Below are 27625 nucleotides of genomic sequence, written 5' to 3' on the forward strand. Positions count from 1 at the left end.
CTGTACATACACCGGATGCTTTTGGGGGGTGTGCTTCACTGATGGGCTCACTCTATCTGCAGGATGGAGACATTCCCTGCAGTGGCTGAGAAGGTCCTCAAGGAGTTCCAGGTGTTGCTGCAGCATAGCCCCTCTCCTATTGGAAGTACCCGTATGCTGCAGCTTATGACCATCAACATGTTTGCTGTGCACAACTCCCAGTTAAAAGGTAAGGAACGTCCAGTTTCTTCATTTAGACAGAGATTAATTTAGCTTCTTTTCTATGCTACAAATACTACTACCCCCACCTCACTCCACCCCCTGCAACACACACACACACACACACACACACACACACACACACACACGCAAAGACACAGACACACACACTACCCTCCTCACCATTGCCTCTCAGATACTGAGTTTACTCTCTGAAATCTAGATGACTCTTTAGTGCTTGGGTGGGATGGAAGGAGGGAATCATGGGTATAGAGCATAATTTGCAAATGCAGCGATGCTGTTGCACATCTGGCCATGCTAAAGGCAGCAGGAAGGCCTCTTGGAGGCTGCAGACCCAGAGCCTCTCCCAAGGGAGAGGCATTGCTGAAATGTTTCATTGCAGAGACCATACGCTTGGCAGGGATTGGGAATAGCTGTTTCAGGACTCATGTACCCTGTTTGTTCAATATGGAAAAGTCTAGTTCCCTATGGGATATCCCTTGTGGGAGCCTGCCAGGGAGTAAGAACAGAGAATTGATGATCGTTGGTGATTCAAATCTGGAAGCACAAAAGCCACCAGGCCCCGAATTTGGCTATTATACTGGTGTGCACTCTGAAATGTTTTTCTGAACACTCTTTGGGGTTTTTTGGCAGAGGGGAATGGAGGGGGAAGGGCAGATTGGCAGGGTTTTTAAATGTTCTGATGACCAGGTCAGAGTCGAAGAATGTTACCTGGATCCCTTCCATTCCCTCTGCTCCGCTTAGGGAAGGATGATGTGGTTTGACTTGATAGAATTTGTAGCATGGGGGCAACATTATTTGCTGTGTTTGTTTGCAAGGGAAATTTGTTCCATGCTGCCAAGGAATCATTTCAGAGCATTGACAGAGAGTGTTTGGTCTCAGGGCAAGAAGGATATTATCTGAAATGCCAGGAAGTGGGAATTGCCCCATAGAGACTCTGCTGTAAAACAAATCTGGCATTTCTGGACAGAGTGTCGCTGGTTCTCTGGTTGCACCTTTTCTTGGTGCTTTCTCTTACCCTGAAGTTGATTTATTTCCCTTCCCATTTGTACTTGAGGATTGTGGTTCAGCTTGCTGGTGGTGGGGGAGTTTCTTCCCTGATGAGTGTGTCACGCTTTCCCTTGAAACGTGGCTCCTCCCGGGACTCTGCATGGTCCTCTCCTAGTCTGCCTGGGTTTTCAGTCCTGTAGGATCTGAATCCTAGAGGATTTCGTCCTCTCATGCTGCCTGCTACAGCATTTTGAACTCCTAGCAGAAGGCAAGATGCAGAGGCTTAGGGGCCTTTTTGAACTTGGCTAAGTATTCCTGAGATGGCTATTTGGTTAAATGACTCTGAGGAAACATGGAGTCCTAAGAGGCAGTCCTGGTTTCCAGGAAAGAGGAAATAAAGTTTATAAAGTGCTGTGCTGGTGAGGATGTGAAGTCCAAAGGGTAGGGACATTCTGCTATCAAGTAGGAAGCTCACTGGACTCTGGAAATGGGCCCTCCTGTTCATTTTCCTACCTCCCACTAAAAACAACCCAGAGTTCAGTGAGCTGCCTGTCATAGAGCTGCAGCCTCTGCCAAGGTATTTTTCTAGCATCAAATAGCCTGTGGCTTCTGCAGATGTGAATGTAAAGGACCTACAGCTCTTACCTGTGAAGCATCTGCTTTTAGCAGCTTCTGCTTCATGAAAAGGAATACCTTGGCCTTTTAATAGGCCACCAGTGAGTCCTTTTCTTTTACCTGTTAAGTAAAGGTTAAGAAAATATGGGTGAAAGAAAGGTGAGATGGTGAGTACAGAGAAAGAAAGAAAGAGTCATTTCTCCATTTGAGGCCAAGGTACTTTTTCTAGGAGTCTTTTCCATGATTGGTTATAATGAGGACCCTCTAGCCAGGAAAGACATGTAAAAGCCAGTACTTGAGACCCTACCTCTCATTGCTGGCCTTGTCCTGAGTCTCACCTCCATGAGGCAGTTGGGGCCAAGAAGACTATAAGCTGAAGTAGTCAGAGGCTCCAGGGTGTTTCAGGGAAAAATGGCCCAGGCCACAGGATATAACACTCAGCCAGGACAGAGAGCTCTGTGGACGTGCTGCCAAGTACCCGGTGTGCAGCTGAGGCGGCCATCCAGACCCCACTGTGTGGGCTGCCATTGGGAGAGGGGTGAGCAGAGCACTCAGCAGGGCTGGTTGGTGGGAAGATGCACTTTTCCATTTCCCAGCACATGAGTCATCTTCTCTAGGCCCCTGTGCTGTGTTTGCATGGACAGTGGCAAGAAGGGGGTGTTGTGGCTGAGAAGCAGCATCTGTGCCGGGGGTGGAGAGGGAAGGGGGTTGGGGAGAGGGTAAAGATTTAAATCCTTCACTAATCAGCAGCAGTTTGAATCACATTTTTATGAGTAAGGAAGTGATAAATCAGCCCTGCATGTTCAGCCCTCAAGTCCCGTCAGCCTGTGCCCTTCTAAAGGTTCTCTCCAGGCCAGTCTGCATGCTGTCAGAGTCACCACCTGGCCATGGGTCCCTGGCTGCCTGAAACCAGGAAGTGAGGGCCTGATGCTGCCTGGCCCTACCAGGTGCTTGGGGTCTGTGGTGATTTGGCAATCACAGCAAGTTACAGAACATCTGGGCCATCATTTTTCTTTCCATTCCTTCTTGGACGTGTCCTTCTGGGTGGGTGTTTGCATATGTCAGTTCCTGGACTCTGTGGAGAAGGAGCATTTCAGCCTGAAGCAGAGGTGATCTTATGGCCCACAAGGCAGTCCAAATCCTCTCAATCTGTACCTGAGCCTTTCCCATAGGTGCGGTACCTAAGGAGTGTGATTCGGAGAGCAACAGACATCCTTACTTAAAAAGTATGTTCTTTGCTGATGCCTCTAATGCTGTCATGCATCATTCTTTTTTTTTTTTTTTTTTTTTTGGTTCAGTGCTACCCTTGTATAACTATCCTTTTCTCACAATATCAGTAGTCCAGGGTTGGAAATTATATTGTTACTAACACTTTAGCGTGATTACTTTTCAAACTTGCCAAAAGCTTTAGATACTGCAGAAGGCAAAATAGAAGGAAAAGCGTAGATGATGGTGAGAAAAGGATCTCTTTCCCCTTTTCCTAGGTTGTGGTTTTCCCTCCCTTTGCTCATGGATGCAGAGGTTGTGAGGTCAGATTTTCCCCCATTTCCCATAGGGAGAAATAGGTTAAGTTATGCCACATTATTTAACCAACTAAACTTTCAGGCCTCAGCAGTGATCTTAAAACTCATGGGTTCAGCTGCTTTGGTGAGAAGACCTTTATCTCCTCCTCTCACATGGGCCCTATACAAAATCCTACTTCAGTGGGACTACAGAAAGTCTAGAATCCTAATAGTCCACACTGAAGTGGTTGGGGATAGAGAAATTTGAGGGATGGGACAAGGGATATATGGGGACCCTGGCATAGTGCTTGGTATTTATTAGGCACTTGGTATTTGTTGAGTGCATGGGCAGGGAAGGCCACAATTCTGGGAAAGCCAGTTCTCACTGAGCAGTGTGTTCCTTACCTGGCTCATGTCCAAAGCTGGTGGTGAGATAGGTGATTCCCAGAGTGATGTCACAATTGGTAATCTCTCTAAGGCATTCCTGAGCCTAAAGGGAGAAAGGGCCTTCTCCACATGCCTCAGTATTTAACACTTCAGGAACCATCTGATTGGCTGATGTGATTCTGGAGGATGAGCTGTTGATCTAAACCACAAGCACTCTAAGAATTTTAATTTTTTAAAAATTCTGTAATTTAAAGAAATAAAACTCACGTTTCTTGAAGAGGAAAAATTGAAGCAACATTTGTGGTAGGGCATCACTAAAACTCCATTGCATCCCCCATCTGTGCCCAATTTGCTCCAAACTGGCCTTCTCCCCACCCCCTTCCATTTTCTCTCCCCTTCTTGTTCTCTCTTTTTAAAAAATATGTTTTATAATTCTTGGAATCAAAACCATCTCAGGCACACACTGTTTTATTTTACTGTATTATTGGATTATACCTCCTATAAATCATTGGATGTTACTCATTGGCCACCACTGAAATAACTTCCCTTTTTTGTGCCCGGGCCCCCTCTTTTTTCTGCTCTTTTCCTTTTCTGCCAGTTTCGTAGAGTATACCTCCATTTCAGCTTTGTCGAAAAGCCCTGGTGGCAGCAAGAGGGCACCCAAGAGACACTTCTTATGTGTGCTGTTGGTGTTGCCTGCTCTTAGGGAATATTTAGGGGCTGGGATTGAGGTAGAGCTAGACTGGCATTCCTTTCATTATCATTTGTGCGTCCTTTTATGATGTGAGTAATCGTGAATTACAGGAGATAGAGGGAGTGCCACATGTGAGTCTCCAGAGGGATTGAGAGCTACTGCTGTCTATATGGGACTAATAAAGCTTTAACCTGTAGGTGTGGGGTGCTTCATGCCATTGTTGTGTTGGGAGTTGACTCTAATTGAGCTCAGTTCACAATCAAAATTTTTTTGTCTTCCAATAAACAACAATCTTAGAGACCTTCAGAAAAGCCGTTTGCTCCCCTGTGGCAATTCACTTCTGAGTCTCTTACCCAAGCAAAATGTATGAAGTGCCTAATCCTCCACTTGTCAGAACAGTTGTACAGGAAATCCACCTTTCATAAGGGGTTAGGCTTGAATTTAGCTATGTAAACTGTCCGTTTCATTCCTCCCTCTGTATCTCTGGTGATAGAAACCCTTGGGCTTTTTTCCCCAGGGATCCATGGGTAGATTTCTACAGGTAATCAGTGCTACCTGACCTTCATTTTTCAGGACAACTCAGGTTGGAGTAAATTAACAAAGAGAGAGCCAGCCTGGCCAATGAATTTTGTGAGAAGTAGATTCAAAGGTCAGAATAAGTTAGGCTTTGGAAGGCAGGCAAGAGGAGGATGCATCCTTAAGCTTTGCCCTCTGTTCCTATGGAGGCGATACAACGGTCAACAGGCTACTTAGTACAGATTTCTCTTTCTAAGACAGTCTCTGTTTATGGATCTAGCTGTAGTTCCCTGGAAAAGAAGAAAAAATTAAAAAGAGTGAGTATGTCAGGGGACCTACCTGTTTTTCCAGCTGTTAAGTTCCAGGGTCCTTGTTGTTTTCTGAATGAATATGTTATTTTAGAATAGGGAAAGAGAAACAGTTATGAAAGGCTGAGGAAATGAGAAAATTCAGTAATATCAATAAAATTAATCTTCTTATCATATCAGTTGAAGAAATGGTCTTTGTTTTTGCCCAATTTAGCAATGCGGTTTGGCATCCATGGGTGCTTTCGTGTGGAGTGTAGAAGTGCAACAGCCCATTGTTGCCCAGTGCTTAGTGTGAGCTATCTATTTTATTTCTGTTGCCATTTTATAGCTTCTCAATTTGATTTTTTTTTTTTTTTTGTCCTGGGTTGGACTTATTCTGAAGAAGAAACATTATTTGGGGGAATTTTGTAGCAGGTTTTTTATCTACCTTTTCTAAGCTCTTTTTAAGCTTTTCTGAGGAATAAAATTCTAAATGTATAGCTAGGAGTGGGGGTGGAGTTCAGGCCAGATACATACTATGTATTGAATGTACAAGGAATACAAGTGTGTTGTCGGGTGGGTTGCACTTTGGACCCTAACCAACTTTTTTTTTTTTTTTAAGAGACCATGTCTTACTCTGTTACTTAAGGTGGAGTGCAGTGGTGCAATCATAGCTTACTCCAACCTCAAACTCCTAGGCTCAAGTCATACTCCTGCCAAGTAGCTGGGACTACAGGTGTATGCCACCACACCTGGATAATTTTTCTATTTTTTGTAGAGATGGGGTCTTGCTATGTTGTCCAGGCTGGTCTTGAACTCCTGGTCTCAAGCAGTCCTCCTGCCTTTGCTTCCCAAATCACTGGGATTACAAGGATGAGTCACCACACCCAGACCATAACCAACAAATATTGATCTGGGAAAGAACTGTAATTTTATTTATTTTTTTTCTTCCTTTCTTTCTTTCTTTTTTTTTTTTTTTGACAGAGTGTCACTTTGTTGCCCTGGCTAGAATGAGTGCCATGGCGTCAGCCTAGCTCACAGCAACCTCAAACTCCTGGGCGTAAGCAATCCTACTGACTCAGGCTCCCGAGTAGCTGGGACTACAGGCATGCGCCACCATGCCCAGCTAATTTTTTTTTTTATATATATATTTTAGTTGGCCAGCTAATTTGTTTCTATTTTTAGTAGAGACGGGGTCTCGCTCTTGCTGAGGCTGGTCTCGAACTCCTGACCTCGAGCGATCCACCCGCCTCGCCCTCCCAGAGTGCTAGGATTACAGGCGTGAGCCACCGCGCCCGGCAATTTTTTCTTTTTTTGAGATGGAATCTCACTCTGTCACCTGGGCTAGAGTGCCGTGGTGTCAGCCTAGCTCACAGCAACCTCAAACTCCTGGGCTCAAGTGATTCTCCTGCCTCAGCCTCCCAAGTAAGTAACTGGGACTACAGGCACACGCTACCATGCTTGGCTAATTTTTCTATCTTTAGTAGAGACGGAATCTCACTCCTCTTGCTCAGGCTGGTCTTGAACTCCTGACCTCAAGAGATCCTCGCTCCTTGGCCTCCTAGAGTGCTAGGATTACAGGCATGAGCCACTGTGCCTGGCTAAGAATTGTGGTTTTCAATTGTGTTACCAGTGATGACAACAACAGCAACAACATAGGCATAGGTTAGACTTACTTTGTTTTTGATGTACTCTTAAAACTTCTCTTTTATTTTTCTGACTCTTTTTTTTTTTTTTTTTTTTGAGACAGAGTGTCGCTCTGTTGCCCGGGCTAGAATGAGTGCCGTGGCGTCAGCCTAGCTCACAGCAATCTCAAACTCCTGGGCTTCAGTGATCCTACTGCCTCAGCCTCCTGGGTAGCTGGGACTACAGGCATGCGCCACCATGCCCGGCTAATTTTTTCTATATATATTTTAGTTGGCCAGATAATTTATTTCTGTTTTTTTAGTAGAGATGGGGTCTCGCTCTTGCTCAGGGTGGTCTCGAACTCCTGACCTCAAGTGATCCTCCGGCCTCGGCCTCCCAGAGTGCTAGGATTACAGGCGTGAGCCACCTCGCCCGACCTATTTTTCTGACTTTTTTTTTATGCTACATTCCAGATAATTTCCTTAACTCTGTCTTTCAGTTCATTGAACCTTTCCTTAGCTATATCTAATCTGCTATTAAATATGTCCCATTGAGTTTTTTTTTTTTTCCCTTGAGTGAGGGAAGGAAAAAAAGGGAAAAAAAAGTAAGGGTAACGGGGAGGCAGGGGAATAAGAAAAAGCAAGACAGAGGTGCTGCCGCATCTGCTTGTAGGAAGGCTGGGGAGGGATTCACATTGAGTTTTAAATTTTATTTGTAATATATTTTATTTCCAGGTATTTTGTTTTTTTAAAATCAAATCTGTTTTGCCTTTCTTTACAATTTTCTTGTTTCCTGAACATATTTGTGAGCTTATCTTTTATTTCTCTAAAATATATTAAACATGGTTATTTTAGACTCTATAATCTGAAATGGCATACTTTGGATATAGCCTTGTGAGGTCCCAGCTTTATGACAAAGATCTTGGGCTACCTCTTATGTTGGCTGTACCCCATGAAGCCTTGGAAACCAAAGCTCAAGTTTATTAAGTAGCCAATGTCTCTAGGGTAAAGGCTGGTTATATTGCCACAGTTACCTCTCTAGTTTCCCATCTTTACTCAATCCCTGATCAGAGGATTCTCTTTTATTTTACTAGCTCATGAATGCTTTCTAAAAAAAATTTTTTTAAATACCTTTTCCAGGATAATTAGTTATTTCATTTGGAGAGTGGATCTAGGTTTCTAGTCTCCTGTCATATTACTAGTGGAAATGCTGTGATGATTCCTTTTTTATTTTTATCATCAGACTCAAGCTTTTTTTTTTTTTTTTTTTTTTAGCTCTGCCTGTGAGCAGTGTGACCAGTGACCAGGCAGGGCATCTATATCCAGGTGGCAAGGGCATGTAGGTTTCTCTTCCAAAGATTAGTTCCTTTGTGCCCATTTATAGCATAATCTTGTGGCACATGGTGTTATTGGGCTTACACTTTTTTATTTTTCCAAGAGGTGTTCCATGTAGAGAATACTTACTCAGAGGGCTAATTGGGTGGGGAAGAAAGGTAAAACGGGTGGCGAGGGGAGGGGGAGGCTACAGCTGAAGTGATAGGAGCCATTTATTGCCAAGAGGGTGTGAGCTAGAGATCTGGAAAAGAGTGCTCTCTTGTTTCAGCTACATTACATTACATATCTGGTGAACCCTGTAAGCCCATAAAATCCTTTCCATTAGTCAGGGTACTCCGTGCTTTTGTTCTTGACTACTGCTGTTCTTAGGGCTGTTTGGTTTGCTTATATGTATCAGTTTCCTTTTCAGAAGGCAGATTCTCACATATTTAGGAATGTATTTACTGTAATTGGAGTGTTCTGGCTTGTTTAGTCCCCTCTTCAGATATAAGACTCCCATCTTGAAGCTCATGTTCAGAAAATGTCCGTGTGATCCCTTGCCCTAAGTGCCAACAGCAGATGCAGCAATTGACACGCTGCAGGGAATTTCCAACTGCTGGGCAGGTTTCTGAAATCCGGACACGTGCTGTTCACACTTTGGCTTCTGAGGCAAGGATCAGCAGTTGAAAGAGAGGAGGGGCTGGCAGGAGACTGGAGGGAGAAAGATCTTACAGTGCCTGCCCAGGGCTTATGGCTGTGTCAGCTTTCTTCATCTCTTCTCCAGCTGGCGTTGGCAGCATAGAGTAAATCACTGTGGAGTGGTTATGAGCTGAACTCACTGGGGGCTTCTTTGAGGCACACCTGTGACGTCATCCTGTTATCATTGTTCTGCATAACCTCTCTTCACCTCTCCCCTGAGAGAGGGTGATGCCCAGAACTCATGTCAGGGCAATAAGCAGAGGGAAATGTTTGGTAATCATTATTTTTGAGATGCCTGCTAAGGACACAATTGTAGGCCCTGGACACATTCTTCAAGATTCCTCATTGAAAGAGAAAAACCCTCTTCGTAACCGTGGCCCTGAAAACTCCTTGTAGATAAAACTTCTTTTTAAACATAGAAAGCAAGATAGTCCAAAAAGTCTTGAAACTCCTAAGTGGTCTTTCTTGTTCCCCCAACCTCCCTCTCCCCTTTCAAAACACACACTCACACAGACACACACACATACACAGACACACACACACAGAGTCTGTTCCACTGGCTTCCCATTTCACTCAGTAAAAGCCACAGTATTTACAAGGCCTTCCTGTATAGACCCCTCCTCCCACCCCACAGAGAGGCTTCTCTGACTTCATTCACAACTCTTCTCCCCCTGGCTTACTTTGCTTCAGCCACACTGCCCTTCCTGCAGGTCCTCTAATAAGCTGGGATTCTCCCACCTTTGGGCCTTTGGCATTAGCTGTTTTCTCAGAATGTTCAGTGTCCAGCCATTGCCTGGTGAATACCTTACCTCCTGTAAGTCTTTGCTATGTGTTAGCTCCATGAGGCCTACTCCAACCATCCTATTTAACACTGCTGTACTCTACTCCCACCCTGCACTCTTGATTTCCTCATCCTGTTCACTTATTTTCTAAATACTAGCTCACTTATTTATTATGCATATTTTTATTATTTCTCTCCCTCTACTACTCCTCTCTAAGAATGTAAGCTCGCTGCCAATAGGGATCTTTGACATGTTTTATTCACTGATATGTTGTGAGCATGTAGATTAGTACTTGGCCCATTGTAAGTTCTCAATAACCATTTGTTGAATTTTGTTCAAGTCAAAGAATAGTTTGTCAGCAAGTTACTCTGGGCAATGAAGGTTGAATGGCAAAGCCAGGGGCATCTATTAACTGAGTTATTGCTCATGAACTGTCTTTCCTTGTTTTTTGTTAAGGTGATTTTCCTGAAAGTATGATTTCCAAAGCATATTTTGCATCCTGACACTATATTAAAATACATTAATGTGCTTTAGTATTTACTGTTAATCCTAGAGTCAATATCTTTGGGGCTCTGGAAAGCAAAATTTCTTGAACAGCACAAGTTTTGTCATTTCTTATCTCCTATATCTTTTCATCATTTACTTTCTGTCCTTCCTGCCCCAAAATACTTTTTTAAATTTCTCTTTTTCTACTCATTTACCATATTTTTATTCTTACCTTACTGGAGCAACTCTGTCCTTTTTATGTAAATTAAGTAATTTTTTAAAAAAAGATTTAACAATTTGGGTTTTGTTGAGAATACTAAAAAGATAAGAAAGTAGAAACCAACTTCCTGGCAATGACATTCCTTCTTACATTATGTATGAAGATTTAAGGGTTTTTTACACAGTTGAAAAGATGCTGAATATAAAATACTTGATTCCACTATTTTCACTTACTGTATTCAGAGTTATAAAATTCTTTGTAAACATTTATAATGGATGAATAATGTTCTCATGAATATGTTAACATTCATTCAGTCATTATCCTGTTTTTGGACATTTCCCCCCCTAGGTTTCTAGTATTATAAATATGCTGTGTTTGACATCTTTAAACATAAAACTTTTATCTGTGTTTCATATTATTTTATTAGAATATATTTTTAGAAGCTCAGTTGTTGGGGTTTGAAGTCCTTTGAGGTTTGAAGTCTTAACGTTTTTAATACATGATGCTAGGTTACTTTCTTAAGAAGTTGTACCAGGGCCAGGCATGGTGGCTCACACCTGTAATCATAGCAACTCTGGGAGGCTGAGGCAGGAGGATTGCTTAAGTCCAGGAGTTCGAGACTAGCCTGAGCAAGAGCAAGACTTCATCTCTACAAAAAAAAACCAGAAAAAATTAGCCAGGCATGATGGTGTGCGCCTGTAGTCCCAGCTACTCAGGAGGCTGGCGCAGGAGGATTGCTTGAGCCCAGGAGCTTGAGGTTGTAGTGAGCTATGATGATGCCACTACACTGTAGCCAGGGCGACAGAGCAAAACTCAGTCTCAAAAAAAAAAAAAAAAGTTGTTGTACCAGCTTACACTCTTATCTGCAGTATTTGAGAATGCCTAGCAATCACCTACCTTCCAGCAGGCTTTTTTTTTTTTTTTAAGAGATAGCGTCTTGCTCTGTTGCCCAGGTTGGAGTGCAGTTGTATAGCACATTGTAACCTTGAACTCCTGGCCTCAAGCTTTCCTCCCACCTCAGCCTCCCAAAGTGCTGGAATTACAGGTGTGAGCTACTGTGCCCAGCCTATTTTGAATTTTTATAAGTCTTTGGTCCATTGTAGGCCTTCATATATTTGTTGAATAAATGATAGAAGGAAACCTGTCCCTTATAAAAAACAGACTTTATATTTTCGAGCAGTTTTAGGTTCACTGCAAAATTGAATGGAATATACAGAAAATTCCCATGTGCCCCCTATACCCCCAAACACACAACCTCCTCCACTATCAACATCCCACACCACAGTGGTACATTTATTACTGTCAGTGAACCTATACTGACACATCATCACTCAAATTGAATACTTTACATTCAGGTTTACTCTTGGTATTGTATGCACTGTGAGTTTTATCAAATGTGTAATAACATGTGTCTGCCATTGTAGTATTAGAGTAGTTTCACTGCCCTAAAAATCCTCTGTGCTCTTCCTGTTCATCCCTCCCTCGCCTTTAACCCCTTATCTTTTTATGATCTCTGTAGTTTTGCTTTTTCCAGAGTGTCATATATTTGGAACCATATAGTATGTACATTCTTCTTAGGTTGACTTCTTTCATTTAGTAATATACATTTAAGGTTCCTCTGGCTTTTCATGACTGGATAGCTTGTTTCTTTTTAGCACTGAATAATATTCCATTGTCTAGATATACTACAGTTTATTTATCGATTCACCTATTGAAGAATGTCTTGGTTGCTTCCAAGTATTGACAATTACGAATAAAGCTGCTATCAACATCCGTGTGCAGGTTTTTGTGTGGACGTAAGTTTTCAGCTTCTTTGGGTAAATACCAAGGAGCACCATTGCTGGACCATATGGTAAGAATATATTTAGCTTTATAAGAAACTGACAAACTGTCTTCCAACCTATCTTGTTTTAAATTGTATTTCTTTGATTACTAGTGAGGATGGGCATTTTCCCCCTATGCTTTATTAACCAGTTATGGTTCTGTGTAGTCTTTTTCTCTGCTCACTTTAATATTCCAGCCTTTCTTTCTTACCAATTTATTTCAGCTTTACAGATAATAAATCCTTGCTATATTCATTGGTAATTTCTTATTTGTATTTGGTTTTTTATTATGTTTATGGTTTTTTTAATGTATAAAATTTTAAATTTTTATGTAGTTAAATATGTCATTCTCTTCCTCTCTATTTTCATTGCTCCTAAGCTTAAAAAGGTCTTCACTGGAGAAGTTTCTTCTAGCTCTGCAAATGTATTTTCAATTCTATCAGCTGGAGGGAATTCTAGCATTGTTTGTTGGGTAATTTTATGCAGGTCATCAGAGATGTGAAGAGCCCTACATGCTGAATTAAGTAATACAGGAACATGTTATCTTTTGCATCAGATAGAAAAGTTCCCAACCAGGAGTCAACCCATTTTTATATATTACTTTGGGTGAGGCAGGGTTGGAGTTGTCATGGACTACATTGTCTGGGTTAAATCTTTTTCCTCACCTCACATAAAAACTCACCAGCTGGGAAAGCTCAGGCTTGGAAGGTTGGCATGGGTATGTATGTAGGTGAGTAGTCTTGTTGGCTTGCCATTTCAGGGGGAAGGAATATGGTTGTCTTTTGTGGTTATCCTATTTTTCACTACTAAGTGAATTGTCTGTGCTATAACAGAATGTTAAGGGAGAAATATATCTCTATTTTGGAGTAAATGCTCTTAGATTAAACCATGTATTGAGCTGAATAGCAAAGGAGTAGGCTGTGCCAGTAGGGGGTAGGGGCTCATGCAGCACCACCTCATGGTACCATACTTGGCTAGACATTCGAGTACAGGTGTTATTCATAATCTCTGGCTCTTTTCATTGGGTAGTGTGTGGCTGTGGAAACACTGTTGAAGGTGGCTGAGGGCAGTATTTCTGCTATGTGTGTAGTATGTTGGAGCACTTGCCTGTTCTGGGCTCTGGTTAATGTGCAGGAGGAGGGTACAGGGTGATGAGATGTTTTTGAAGTTTCTTTGCTTTAAGGAGCTCAGAGAGAGGTGTATGGGTGGAACAGACATAACCTGCCCAGTATGGAGAATCAGGCCATGACTTTTCTGTTTTCTGGGTGGTTAACTCTTGGAAGAAGGAGGAAGTCAGCTGCCAAAAATGTGATCTCTCTTTTCTCTGAAGGTCATGTGGCCTCATGGTTATGAACTTTGTGATTGATCACATTTTGGTAAAATAATACATATTATACATATATGTATTTTGATGGCTATCCATCAAAACTTAACCATGATTCTCTGGTAGAATTATGGGTGTTTTAAACTTTCTTTTGTTTTTTTCTGTATTTTTGTGGTTTTCTGTAATGATCACAACATTTTAGTAATAAGAAACCTTTTTTAAATTGTAATGATAGAAAAGATATTTGAAGTTTTACTTGCTGTATCACGCGAATTCATCACTTCTAAACCTGTTCCTACATCTAGTACCTTATTCATAGAAGACATTTAATAAATGTTTGTTGAATTAAACCTTTCCACCGTAGTATGTTTGCCACTATTTCTCTTCTTCCCATAAGGGAAGATTCTGTTTCCTCTCTTGAACTTAAATTTCAAAAGGAGTAACTTTGGTTTTGAGGGTTTAGCAACTGTCTTGTTTTCTTTTGACATTGCTCATTCTCTAACTCCTCTTTCATTACAGAAGAAATAACAACCTGATAGACCAAGTAGAGAATATTTAGCTATTCCTGAAAATACAATTATTTTAGCTTCATAAAATGCATAGATCCCTCAACTGGAGTATGTATCCATGGGGACAGGAGACTGGAAGACATTTTATCAAATTCCTAGCAGTGTTCAAGTCTGACTTCATAATTGGATACATAATCATGATCCATGTTTGGTGGTGTACACCTGTAGTCCCAGCCACTCAGGAGGCTGAGGCAGAAGAATCCTTTGAGCCCAGGAGTTCCAGGCTGCAGTGAACTATTATCGAGGCCACTGCACTCTAGCCTGGGCGACACAGTGAGACCCTGTCTCTTAAAGAAATGATAATAATTGTATAATCAATTATGATTGATTGATTTACTGGGGTCTGGGAGTGTATAAAATGAGTTCAGGCAAAGAAGAAAATACCCGATTGGTGGCTGGGCATGGTGGCTCACACCTGTAATCCCAGCATTTTGGGAGGCCAAGGTGGGAGGATCGGTTGAGGCCAGGAGTACAAGACCAGCCTGAGCAAAATAGCAAGACTATCTCTACAAAAAAAATTTTTTTAATAAAATAAAAAAGAAAATAACAGATTGTTAATTTTTTTAAAGAACTAGTCAAGTACCAGATTGTTAATTTTTTTAAATGTATGTCTTTCTTATAGCTAAGTAGTTGTGCCTGACAGAATGTTAATGTGTTGGAATTGTATTTTTAAAAAATTGTTTAAAGGCTGGGCAAAGTTTCACATATCTGTGATCCCAGCGCTTTAGGGAGGCTGTGGTGGGAGGGTGACGTGAAGCCAGGAGTTCAAGACCAGTCTGAGCAAAATAGCAAGACTCTGTCTCTACAAAAAATTAAAAATTAGCCAGGTATGAGTATGCACCTATAGTCCCAACTACTCAAGAGGCTAAGGTAGGAGGATTCCTTGAGCCCAGGCATTTGAGGTTCAGTGAGCTATGATTGGGCCACAATACTCCAGCCTGGGTGACAGAGCAAGACCCCATCTCAAAAAAAGAAAAAAAATTTCTTTATGACTTCCATGATGATAAAGTCATCAGAATCCCTTTGAGATGGTAAAGCTACAGTAGACTGCTTTGATAAACCAGGATTAAAATCTTCAGCCTACTTTTTTCTTAGCCACAAACTATGGGGACCCCTCTTTCTGAAGGCAATAGAAAGCCAAATTTGTAAAGACACTCCTGTTAATTAGCTATTAATTAACTAGTGCTCTTTAGCTCATTCCAAGGGAGACTGGAACAGCTCGGTTAGCCTTAGTGGAACCTGCTATCAGAGTTTCCACCTTGCTTGATTGAGGCCCCTTAAGGCAAAGAGCCCTGTTGGGAAGGGGTGGAAATACCACCACATGTGTGCTATTTCTTTAAAAGAAAGTCTAGCGGAAGTGATGCTGTAGGGAACATCTGCACTTGGGGCTGAGTGGAGAAAGCGAGATGCACCGCAGCTGGTGTAAGGTCCTGGCAGGCTGAGGCGCTGCTGTCTATTGGGGTTTACTTCTGTCTACATTGAAACATGGCTCGGGAGGGGGTTAGTGGCCTGCTGCCAGCCTCAGTTAGCCTGCCCTTCTCTTTCCTCTTTCCTCCTCAACGCCCCCCCACTCCCCTCCCTCATGCTTTAAAGTCACATTTCCAGGCCAGACGTAGAATTAATCTCTGGGCACTTCACATTGCTGGCAGCTGAAAGCAGGATGTGGGATCTTTTTTTCTCTCTTTCTCTCTCTCTGCGTCTTGGCTGACTTTTTTACCTCTCGAAGAATTTGGAAGGCCGTGAGATACCCCCCCCCCAAAGTACTGTGGAGTTTTTCAGCACGCTGATCACCCTGCTGCGGCTTCACCCTAATAGACTTCATATGTTGATGCAGTTGACATCAGTATCAAACTATTTTACATGTGATCTGGTGTATTTCCTGAGGAAATCTGCAAGATATTTATTAAGAACTAATAAAATAAACCTCTCCATGAGTTTTTAGGTAGTTTTCAATTTTTCATGTCTCTCTCGTTTCCTCTTATCAATGAGTTGCTATTTTCTCTCTCTACTCTGACCATTGCAAAAGGAAACAAAAATAAATGTTTTAAACTGTTCCTGAAGGGACAGAGAGAGAATAGTTCTGCCATGATGTATCAGCCGGGGCTGTATTTTTAGTGCAGCATTGTAGAAACCAAAAATATCCTGTTATAGTGGATCTTTTTTATAGGTCTGTGTGTGTGTGTGTGTGTGTGTGTGTGTGTGTGTTTATAATGTTGTACGCACAAGTGCCTTTGTATATCAGCAGCCACTCTTCACATTACAGCTGGACTCCATTAGTCCTTGAAAATTAATGTAATCCTAGTTAAGAAAAAAATTAATTACTCTACCAGAGCTGTATTTTATCCAAAGCTAGTGTTAGCTCCCTAGCTGGCAGCTTAGTTTGAGAGGCTCAGGGGGCCCGCGGAGTGGTGGCTTTGGTATCACAGCATTTGCTGCTGTGTTTTTCCCGTTGAGAGCATTTCTCGGTTCCTTAGGGCTAGACACGTGGCATGCAAAAAGTAACTGCACACCCCTCTGCTTCAGTGAAATATTATGTTCCAATCTGATCATCCCCAAAAGGGGTGTCCTCCACAGGTTTAACTCACCTGCCATAGCAGGTTTTTTGATCAGGTTTCTTTACAAGAGAGATACTTTCGCAATGGTTGATTTTTCATGTTCTCTGGAGGAGCAATGATGTTTATCAAAGTCCAAGAGACACATAAGATTTGCCTGGGAGGATTCTGCATGGACAATTAAGAATGACAGTCACATTTTGCCCTTACTTTTTGTTTAAGGATTGGACTAGTTTGTTTAATATACACCTTTTATAATAAATGAGTGTGTCAGAGTTGACTGCTGGTTTCTGGTCATTTCTCAGCACCAGCTCTGGGTGAGGGGCTGAGTGGCTTAGCATGTGAGTAACATTTCCAGTTTTGTAATCATTGTTCTAGGATGTGGTGCAGGGCACAGCCAAAAGTTGTTGTAGTCGTCTCGCCTTCCTGATACAGTTCTCGTGCAGTTGCCTGCTTTTATTGTTGTTTGTTTTTCCTCTTTGGGGGCCTGGATTAGGGTGTGGGATAGAGTGGGGTAGGTGGGAAGATTAGTTGTTTCCTTACTGGTCAGACTCTCCAGGCTCTGCTGAGAGTCCAGGCAGGATCCATCTGTCTTGGACTGCAGTTCTTTTTTTCTGCTGAGCTGGGGCGTGGGCAGCATAGGCCTGTGTAACTCGTGACAGGCCTCCCAAAGTGCCATGATGGCATGCATCCTCATGGAGCTGTTCAGAACAAAAAAAAGGATTAGTGACCTTTCGTTTAATTTTGGGCATGGGCTCTGAGGCTTGTCACTGGACCTTATGTTCCTGCTAGCAACTCTAGGTTCCCCATCCCCTCCCCATCATCCCCTAGCTGACAACTGGTTGAGCCCTCAGCTTCCTGTACTTGATCCCCAAGCAGTGTAGCTCAGTAAAAGTAGTAATTAGGCCTTTTACAAATTTATTTTATTAGTGAAGAGAGTTGGTGGGTAATGGGCTATAATTCTAACACAGCCAGTTTGGAGATTAATAAAAAATTTAAAAGAGCGGTTTTTACCAGAGGCAGTGGGCCTGTTATTTCAAGTTCTCGGCTGAGCCGAAATCAGAGCAGCGTGGGACCCATGGTGGACTGTGTTGCTGGGAGGATGCAGAGCCACGTTCCTTGTTGTTACAGTCTGTGCAGTGCCCGTCCTTGAGGGTGTTTTACGCTGGCATTGGAAAAAAGGAAACCTTGTTTTCCAAGAACTCTGCTCTCTCTCAGCTTGATAAGCATTTAAAAATAAAAGCTGCACAATTGAAATTGGCAGTGCATCCTCATTCTTTTGTCTCTCTGTTTATTTTTTTCCCTCATCCCTCAACATGTGTGCTACAGCCCATGGTTATTACACCCTCAAGAATGATGGCCTGGAACTCAGCAAACTCGCACCAAGGTCTTCCCGCCCTACACTCTGCTGTTTGAAGCTGGCTGAGGCATCAGGGCCCAGCACTCAGAGGCCTGGTGGGTCGACCTCAACAGCTCCATCTGTGGCACATTTCCCTTTTCCCCTGAAGCCGATGCCTGGAATTTTGAGCTCCTCCAGAATCCTGATTGTCAGCTCAAGCTTTCTTGTTAGTTTTTGTAGTTAACTTAATTGATTTGTTTACCTCTCCATTGGAGGAGCTCAAAAAGAAAGTGCTTTGGTGCTAATCAGGCAAGTTTTGCCTTTTAAAAAAGATTCTGCTGAGCTAAAATTTTATAATACTGACTCAAGGAAGAGATAAGATACTATGGCTTAGGCTAAAGTGACTTGCATACTCTTTCACTCTCAGAAATATCTGGGTTTAGGCAACAAATGTTATAGCATCATGCTACCTTAAATGAATTTAGCAAGAAACAAACAAAAACCCCACTCTCTACAAACTGTTAATTCTTTGTCTAGAAATGTAATGGCTTTGTGAGGCAGTGCCAAACCCTGCCCTAAGCATCTCATGCAGATTCCACGGGAGTCATGCACATGTGACCTCAGAAAGAATCGCTGTATTTCTGGCTCTATGAGCAAGGACTGGCCTTCCTGCTTGAGTAAGTCCTGGTTAAGCCAACTTTGAAACACCATGTCACTTGTTCTAGCATTTCTGGTTATCCTTGCCTAGTTGGTTGAGTCAGAACCTGGAGTTAGTTTGGTAGGGTGTGGTTTCAGGTTTGCAGACTTCCTGGTTGATGCCTGTGAAGGGTTGGTGCCTGATGTAACTGAATAGGGTGTTACTTCAGGTTAGTAGTCCTTGTTTTTGCTTGGCTGGTTGGACTGACCCTGGTATTACTGTTTCCCAAAGAATATTTTTGGTTTGAAAACTGAAGGTCAGCAGTTCGCAAGTGCTGAACTTGAAGCCAACTCTGTGGTTTGTCTTGTGCCACTGGGCCAGCAGCGCTGCAGTCCTGATCGATTGATCTGCAACAATATGAAACCACGAATAGTGACTGCCAGACAAAACTTCATCTCACCCCATTTCCCTATCCAACCTGTCTCTCTGCCCAGATCCCCTTTCTTTCTCCTTGTATGTCTGTCTCACTCTTGGTTATGTATTTCACTTTTTTGGGTCTATCTTTTTCCATATCCCTGTCTCTTTCCATAACAGTTTTTAATAATGTTTTAGTTAGTTCCAGCCTTTCCCTTGAATGGATCCCATTGGAAAATGCATTTGAAAGGAAACAGTTATACACTTCCCTTCCTTTGAAACTCTGTTGGCACCTTTTCCAGTGCAGTAAACCATACAACATGTATTTTCAAAGTTTCCAAACACAGACACGCTGGCGTTAAATTTATGAAAAAATATTTTATTCAGCTGTATGGTAACCAGGACTTTCAGAGATGCTGATCAGGTTTGAAATTGGTACTGAATTTTGGAACTCCAGCAGGTTTTCAGATCTCTGCGAAAAATATAGCCACATTGGTGTTGGGGAGTCTGTGATGGTTTGTGCCCTGGCCTTTGATTGTAGGTTGGGCAGGAAGGGTTGGGGCAAGAGATGTGGATGTGGGGAATCCCCAGCCATGCCCAGAGGGAAACAGGGAAAGTCAGTGAAGAACGTTGCATAGCTGTGTCCAGCACAGGAGCAGAAAGTAAATTTCTTCTATTCATGGAAGGTATATTGTTTCTGTTTACTCCAGCCAGGACTAGAGGTCAGATAACATGTATTTGTCTGGTTTGTTATTTTCTTTAGGGTGCCATGGCTAAGAAGAGTTCATTTATTTGCATTCAAAGCAGTGATGATGTTGCTATTGTTATAAATGCTATTGTTACCTCACTTCTCCCTTTTATACCTTATGGTCTGGTGCAAAAAAAAAAAAATGTATTAGAATCAGTTCTACTTATAGCATTTCAAAGTTGTGTGTTTGATTGAGGTCCAAATTTGGGAGGTGAGAACAGTGAACCTTCTCAAAAATCCCAGTGTTTGTTAAGGCTGTCCCTGGGAATGCTCTTCAAAGAAACCTTTCAGAGGGGGTTTCTTCCAAATTGCTCAAAAAGCTGAACTGTGTCTTGACTTACTTTGATTTCTTTTTTTGGGGGGGTGGGGGGGGACAGAGTCTCACTCTATGACCCGGGCTAGAGTGCCATGGCGTCGGCCTAGCTCACAGCAACCTCAGACTCCTGGGCTCAAGCAATCCTTCTGCCTCAGCCTCCCAAGTAGCTGGAACTAGAGGCATGCGCCACCGTGCCCGGCTATTTTTTTCTATATATTTTTAGTTGTCCAGATAATTTCTTTCTATTTTTAGTAGAGATGGGGTCTCACTCTTGTTCAGGCTGGTCTGGAACTCCTGAGCTCAAATGCTCCTCCCACCTCGGCCTCCCAAAGTGCTAGGATTCACAGGTGTGAGCCACCATGCCCGGCCTTACTTTGATTTTTGTACTACACCATTTCAGCTTTTCTCTGCTAACTAGCATAACAGCGGTGGGTTCTGCTCCAGGGCATTGAGATAGGTTCTGTGCCTGCCTTCCTAAGACAGAAGCTGCCAAAGACAACCCTATGAAAGCTGAGCATCCTGCAGGCCATGTGTCCCACTCAACTTGGTTAACAAGGGTTTGTTAAGCATCCATTGTGTGTCTCATTCTTAGCCTTTTTTTTTTTTTTGAAGTTTTTGCCTTGTTAGTTGCAGACTTTCCAGAAATGCTTTCTCTGTGTTGTCTTTGTTCTTCTTCTCTCCCTGTTTCTTGGGTCTTCTCTTTGTCATGCAGTATCCTAAATATCAGCATTTACTAAAGATATTACCCTAGCCCTCCTCTTTCTCTTCTCCCATCAGTATATTGTAAAATCTCTTGGTTTCAACTATCATCTCTCTGTGGATCCCCCCCAAATTTCCTTACTGTCCTCTGATCTTTTTCTCGAGCTTTAGCACACCTTTCTGACTTCTTGTTCATTTTCACCTGGAATCTCAAATGTGTTAAAAATTGACTCATCCATAGCTGGATACGGCAGTATGTACCTATAGTCCAGCTACTCAGGAGACTGAGGTGAGAGGGGTTGGTTTAGGCCAGGAGGGACAGGCAGTATGCAGAAAGAAGGAGAGGTCCAGAAAAAGATTTCCTGGTTCCATTCCCTTCTGCAGGCCTGAGTATGTGTATCCTTGTCCTCAAGTTCCCTGTAATACATTTCCTTTCTTGTTTAAGTTATTTCAGTTATTATTTTCAAATACTGCTAATATACAGGGTAAAGAAGATAAAAAGAATAAATATGGGGTTGGCATTTACCACACTTCATCAAACTGAACAGTTAATATCTATACATTATTGTTTTATGTAAATTATACCTTAACTTAGAAACAGTGAAGCCAAGATAGCCTAAGTTTATGGAGGACACTGGTACCAACAACAGAAATATTGTGCATGAGAGGAACCATTTTGGTGTGTAGGAGATGGTTTGGTGCACTATCCAGATCCCTGCTAGGACTAAAGCACTCACTCCTCCAGCTACTGGGAGTGCTGGCAGCTCCTGGAGGGTCCAGTTTGTGTCTGATTCATCTTTGAAAACTAAATGCCTTGCATGTAGTAAGTGTTTAGTAAATGCTGACTTTGTGAATAAAGAAATGAATTGGTCCAACACTATGAGAAGTACCACTCAGATGAGTTCCAATGACGAGGCACTGCAGTAAGTGCTTGGGATTTACTGGAATCTGCGCTATTGAGATTTCTAGTCTAGTGGGGGAAGTTTGATGGACTGTAAATACCGTGCTAGAGCAATTTTGAGCCCTTGTGCCCAGTGAATGTTACAGACAGAAATACTTTGAGTATGGAGGAAGCAGGCCTATCAGGCACTACAGCACAGGTATAATATATGCTGGATCTTGAAGGAGGGACTTAGATAAGGGAGAGGAAAGAAGTAAATTTTGGAGAGTGGGGAGCGAGAGAATGGCCATTCAGGGATGTGGAGGTAGGTTTGCTATTTTGTTTCTTCTTGACTATGGTTATTCACCTCTTTTGGTGTGGGACCCTTTTTAAGAAGCAAAGCACTGCTAATAAATAAACCTGGCAGGTCTTTTGAACCAGGCATCAGCAGGTCAGTTCTATCCTCCAAATAGAAGGATAGAAGGAATCTTATACCAAGAAAATAAAGTTGAACCAGTTCAACTGTTTGGCAAGGGGTGCTAATTCCAGAATTATAGAGCTTTTTTCTCTGTACCAGTGTTCAAATATAAATTTAGCTTTTAAATCCCCTTGCTTTATAGCATACTATTATACTTTTTGTTTTAGAAATATTTCCAAAATGTGCATAAATTGATTTTAACAGTCTAGGCAATCCCCTTTCACATCCATACATCTGTATTTATGTTCATATATATATATATATATTTAATTGCATGTATATTTTAATATATCATTTGGTCTTTTGTTTGTTTTTTTTAAGTGATGCGTTCTCACTCTGTCACTCAGGGTGGAGTGAAATGGCTCAATCGTAGATCATTGCAGCCTCGAACTCCTAGGCTCAAGCAATCCTCCCGAGTAGCTGGGACTACAAGTGCACGCCACCATGCCTGACTAATTTTTTTAAAAACATTTTTTGTAGAACTGGGGTCTTGCTGTGTTACCCAGGCTGGTCTCAAACTCCTGGCCTCAAGCAATCCTCCTGCCTTGACCTCCCAAAGTGCTGGAATTATAGGCATGAGCCACCACGCACAGCTTCATTTGGTCTTTTTAAAACAAGAATCTTTTCTAGTGTGTGTCACTTTCTCATTTAGGGTTTTTCTTTAAGGTTGTAGAATTCTTTAGTCTTCATTCTTTTTTTTTTTTTTTTTTTTTGAGACAGAGTCTCACTCTGTTGCCCAGGCTAGAGTGCCATGGCATCAGCCCAGCTCACAGCAACCTCAAACTCCTGGGCTCAAGCGATCCTTCTGCCTCAGCCTCCCGAGTAGCTGGGACTACAGGCATGCACCACCATGCCCGGCTAATTTTTCTATATATATTTTAGCTGTCCATATAATTTCTTTCTATTTTTAGTAGAGACGGGATCTCGCTCTTGCTCAGGCTGGTCTCGAACTCCTGAGCTCAAACAATCCACCCGCCTCGGCCTCCCAGAGTGCTAGGATTACAGGCGTGAGCCACCGCACCCAGCCTGTCTTCATTCTTAATTGATCTTCTGTCATCAACTGCATATAGCACTGACTTGGGTTTCTCTGACACTTAGTCTCTGCCACCTACTGAATGTTGGGTAAACAAATATATTAGATATCAGGGATCTCTGTGCTTAAAGAAACCTTTCATGGATAATTTTGAAATAAGAATTATCATTTCCTGATTTAGTGTTATTTTAAGTTAGTTTTATAGATCTTAAAGCACAATATATCTGTCAATATAGAACATATATTCCTATAGCTATGTTTTTAAAAAATATTTTTAGATTTTGATGCATATTTTGTCTCATCATATATATAACTTCAGGATAATACTTCTTAGGTATCTTCTAACAATATGTAGTAAAAGACCATGTGTTGTAAAAAATCTTTTCAAAGTTCTTGTTCATTTTTTCCTACACAGTATCCCTTCCATAGAGTCCATGTTAAAAAAAATTTATTTTAGCGCCAGGTACGATGGTTTGCTCCTGTAATCCCAGAAACTCAGGAGGCTGAGGCAGGAGGATCACTTGAGGCCAGGAGTTCAAGACCAGTCTGGGCAACATAGTGAGACCCTGTCTCTAAAAAAAAAAAAAAAAAAAAAATGAAAAAAATTAGCTGAGTATACTGGTGCATACCTATAGTCCCAGCTACTTGGTAGGCTAAGGCAGGAGGATCACTTGAGTCTAGGAGTTTGAGGATGCAGTGAGCTATGATCTTGCCACTGTACTGCAGCCTAGGCAACAGAGTGAGACCTCATCTCTTTAAAAAAAGAAATTATTTTAGAACTCAGTGCTGAGAAAAGATTTGTTCTTACTGAGGTACTGATATACTTATTCCTTTCCAATAATGACAACTATACAATTGTTGATGTTTCCTTTCTTGCTTTGGCTGCAGGAAAAATCAGGCAAATTTTAAGTCCATTCTTTTCTTTTTTGTTTGTTTAAGACAGAGTCTCACTCTGTTACCCGGGCTAGAGTGCCGTGGTGTCAGCCTAGCTCACAGCATCCTCCAACTCCTGGGCTCAAGCGATCCTCCTGCCTCAGCCTTCCAAGTAGCTGGGACTACAGGCATGCGCCACCATGCCCTCTAATCTGCCTTAATGTTATTTCATTGTATGTGATTTTGCTGTAAGATGTCACAAATCTTTTGTGAAATGAGGTATAAAAGAATGCATATAAACAAAAAATTTAATCTAGTTTAAAACTAAATATATATAAATTTCAAACAATGTATATAGATTGCAGTAAGTACTGTTGACAAATTGACCAGTCAGCCAACTGATTACAAATTTGGAAGGGCTATTATTAAAGGGAGTGTGCATTCTAGAGCTTCTAGGTCAGAGGACTAGCTGGGGCCTCACTGGGTTTCTAGTCACTTTCATTGAGTGCTGCCTTTCTCACTTTCTCCCTTGGCATAATTGCTTTGCTTAGCAATTATTCTGCTTACCTCTTTTCTACTTTAAAACTAGATGCACCATAGTGTGTGGGGTTGGGCAAAGTCATTACTTATTCCATGTAGTTTGGGTATTGATCTCAGATTGTAAGGCTTTGGGGAACACTTTAGGGTGAGTTGCTGGAACAGAGCCAGATGAATGTGCAGATCTGGATATACACAAGGCATCTACCAAAGAATTATGTCTTATCATTGATCTCATTTTTCAGTACTGACCCCACAGAGTTTGTTTAATGACTCTAATCTTCTTGCCATTCTGGAAGCTTCCTGAAAGAGCTAACTTCCCAGAAGGCCTCCAAGAGATCCTTTCTATTCTAGGTACCTCTTTGCCCTGCCCATGTCAGAATTGTTTTATTTTTGGCCCAAAGTGCCTCTGAAGCTTCATACCAACAGAGGTGGGTTTCAAGCTGTTTGTCTGAATCAGCTGTGAAATCTCTCCCTGCTCTATCAGAAATGGTGTAGCAGTATTTATTCCTTCTCACTGTTGTAGGAAAAGTTCCTTCTAAATTGGCTAAGGGGTGTGCCCCTTAGGAAGCCTCCTTCACATCTCTTCTCCTCCACAACCTTAAATAACTTATGACATAAGACGCTCCAGATCTGCTGTATGAGATTACATAGGATCTTACCTATCTAATATAATTAAAGAGGTACCATTCATTTCTACTCCTCCTTTCCTTCCCTTAAATATTGGGAGACAAGCAAGCTTCCCAAAACCTCTGGCAAGCAGTGTAGAAGTAGAAACTCTGTCCTTCAATATCTACCTGTAACTCTTCCAAATGAAATGCTGGAATGGCAGGCCCTGTTCTCCTGGGTCCCATTACTAAGGGGCTTCCAGTGCCAGCATGCCATTCTGTTGGCAGCAGCTCTGCTTGCCCAAGAGGCGACGTGTATTTGAATAACCCTGGAATCAGGCAGGAACTGAGTGACAAAAATATCAATCCAGAGACACAACTAAGGTGGAAATGGCCAAAGTGTGTTTTGACTGGCACTTTGTTTATTTACTTATTTTCCAGTAAATCTATAGGAATACCATTTCTAAAATTGCATGGGTATTTCCTGGAAAAACTTAAGCACTCATTTAGAAGTGTTTTCATTTTTCCTTGTAGAGAGTAGATGGTTTGTTGTCCATCTTGCCAAGAAGTAGTGATAGAGCCCCCAGGACATTTCTTGGCCCTAGAGCAGCCTATAAAGGAGGAAGGAAAGCCAAACTGTCCTCTGGAGAGGGCCTAGCACTTCTGGATATCATTTTCTCACCTTCAGAAGGTAGCAGTTGTGTTGAAATGCTATAAAGAGCTTTGGAATCAACCTGATTGAGGGTTTGAATTCCCCACTCAGCCACTTACCAGCTGTGTGACCTTGATGAAAAAAGTTTATGTACCATCTCTGAGGTTTAGTTTCCTTGTATATAAAGTAGGGTTATCAATGCCAGTTTACAGGGTTTTTCTGAGTGTTAAATTAGATAACACATGCAAAACATCTTGCCCAGGGCCTTGTTACATACAAGGCACTCAGTAGATATCTAGATTTCCTTATCAAGTTAGCCTTCTCTAGTTATGGACTCTTATTAATAACATCCGAAGTGAAGGGTCAAACTAATGTCCTTCAAAATGTAATCTCCACATTTAAAAAAAATCTTTTAACAGTTTTAGTAAGGTATAATTGATGTATTTTAGACTATGTATATTTAAAATGTGTAATTTTATGAATTTAGAGATACGTATACATTTGTGAAAGTATCACCACAATCAAGATAGTGAACATACCCTTCCCCACTGAGTTTCTGTGTGTCCCTTTGTAATCCTTTCTTCCCTAAGCCCCTTCGCCAATGCCCAGGCAACCACTGATTTGGTTTCTGTTGCTGTACATTTGTTTACATTTTCTAGAATTTTATATCAACGGAATTCGACAGTATGTTTTCTTCGCATAATGTTTTTGACATTCATCCATGCTATGGCATGATTCAAAAGTTTGTTCCGTTTTAATGTTGAATAGTCTTTGTTGTATGGATATACCACAGTTTGTTTATCCATTCACTTGCTGATGGATATTTGGGTTTTTTCCAGTTTTTGGCTGTTGTGAATAAACTCCTATGAACATTCAAGTATAAGTCTTCACATGGATGTATGCTTTCATTTCTCTTGGGTAAACACCTGGGAGTAATATAGCTGGGTCATTTGGTAAGTGTGTATGTTAACTTTTTAAGAAACTGCCCAACTGTTTTCCAAAGTTGTTATATTATTTTACATTCTCAAAGCAGTGTGGGAGAATTTCAGTTACTCCGCATCCTCGACAACACTTGTAATTGTCCATCTTTTTGATTATAGACATCCTGTTCGATATGGAGTTATATTAACATTTATGGTTTTAATTTGCATTTCCCTAATGATTAATGATGTTGAGCATCTTTTCATGTCCTTATTTGCTACCCATACATCATCTTTGCCCAATTTTTTGTTTCTCTTATTAAGTTGAAAGAGTTCTTTGTATACTCTAGTTATGAGTCCTTTGTCAGATGTTTTACAAATATTTTCTCCCAATGAGTAAATTTTCTGTGACTTATCTTTTCATTTTTGTCTTTTGAAAAGCAAACATTTTTATTTTGATGAAATCCCCTACTTTTTTGTTAAGGTTGGTCTTTATTTACAGATATATTGGCAAAGGGGCAGTTTAACAGAGTGTTGTAGTTGATGCTGCCAATTTAAAAAATATATCTTAATATCCATCGGATTAGTGGTCCAGAGCAACACTGAAAATGCATAAACAGTTTCACTGATGAAGGAAACAGGGCTAAGGCTCATGTTTTTGAAGCATCTTCTTTCCCCTAACTGCCCTTGCTTGAAGAATGCACATACCATTGGTGTGAGATTTGTACCTTTTTTTTTTTTTGGGACAGAGTCTCACTCTGTTGCCTGGGCTAGAGTGCCGTGGCGTCAGCCTAGCTCACAGCAAACTCAAACTCCTGGGCTCAAGCAATCCTTCTGCCTCAGCCTCCCGAGTAGCTGGGACTACAGGCATGTGCCACCATGCCTGG

The 27625-nt window shown here is 41.7% G+C and overlaps 1 protein-coding gene across 2 annotated transcripts in view; it reads left to right on the forward strand.

The window, feature by feature from the left end:
• Positions 1 to 27625, forward strand: part of SMG6 (SMG6 nonsense mediated mRNA decay factor) — a 212981-nt gene that overhangs the window by 62038 nt on the left and 123318 nt on the right. For both annotated transcript variants that reach the window (XM_045526113.1, XM_045526114.1), the window contains exon 10: positions 63 to 208. In XM_045526113.1, coding sequence (XP_045382069.1) covers positions 63 to 208 — 146 coding nt within the window. The remainder of the gene's footprint in view (positions 1 to 62; positions 209 to 27625) is intronic.

Source organism: Lemur catta, chromosome 15, assembly GCF_020740605.2.
Source record: "Lemur catta isolate mLemCat1 chromosome 15, mLemCat1.pri, whole genome shotgun sequence".
In the NCBI taxonomy this organism is placed as follows: Eukaryota; Metazoa; Chordata; class Mammalia; order Primates; family Lemuridae; genus Lemur; species Lemur catta.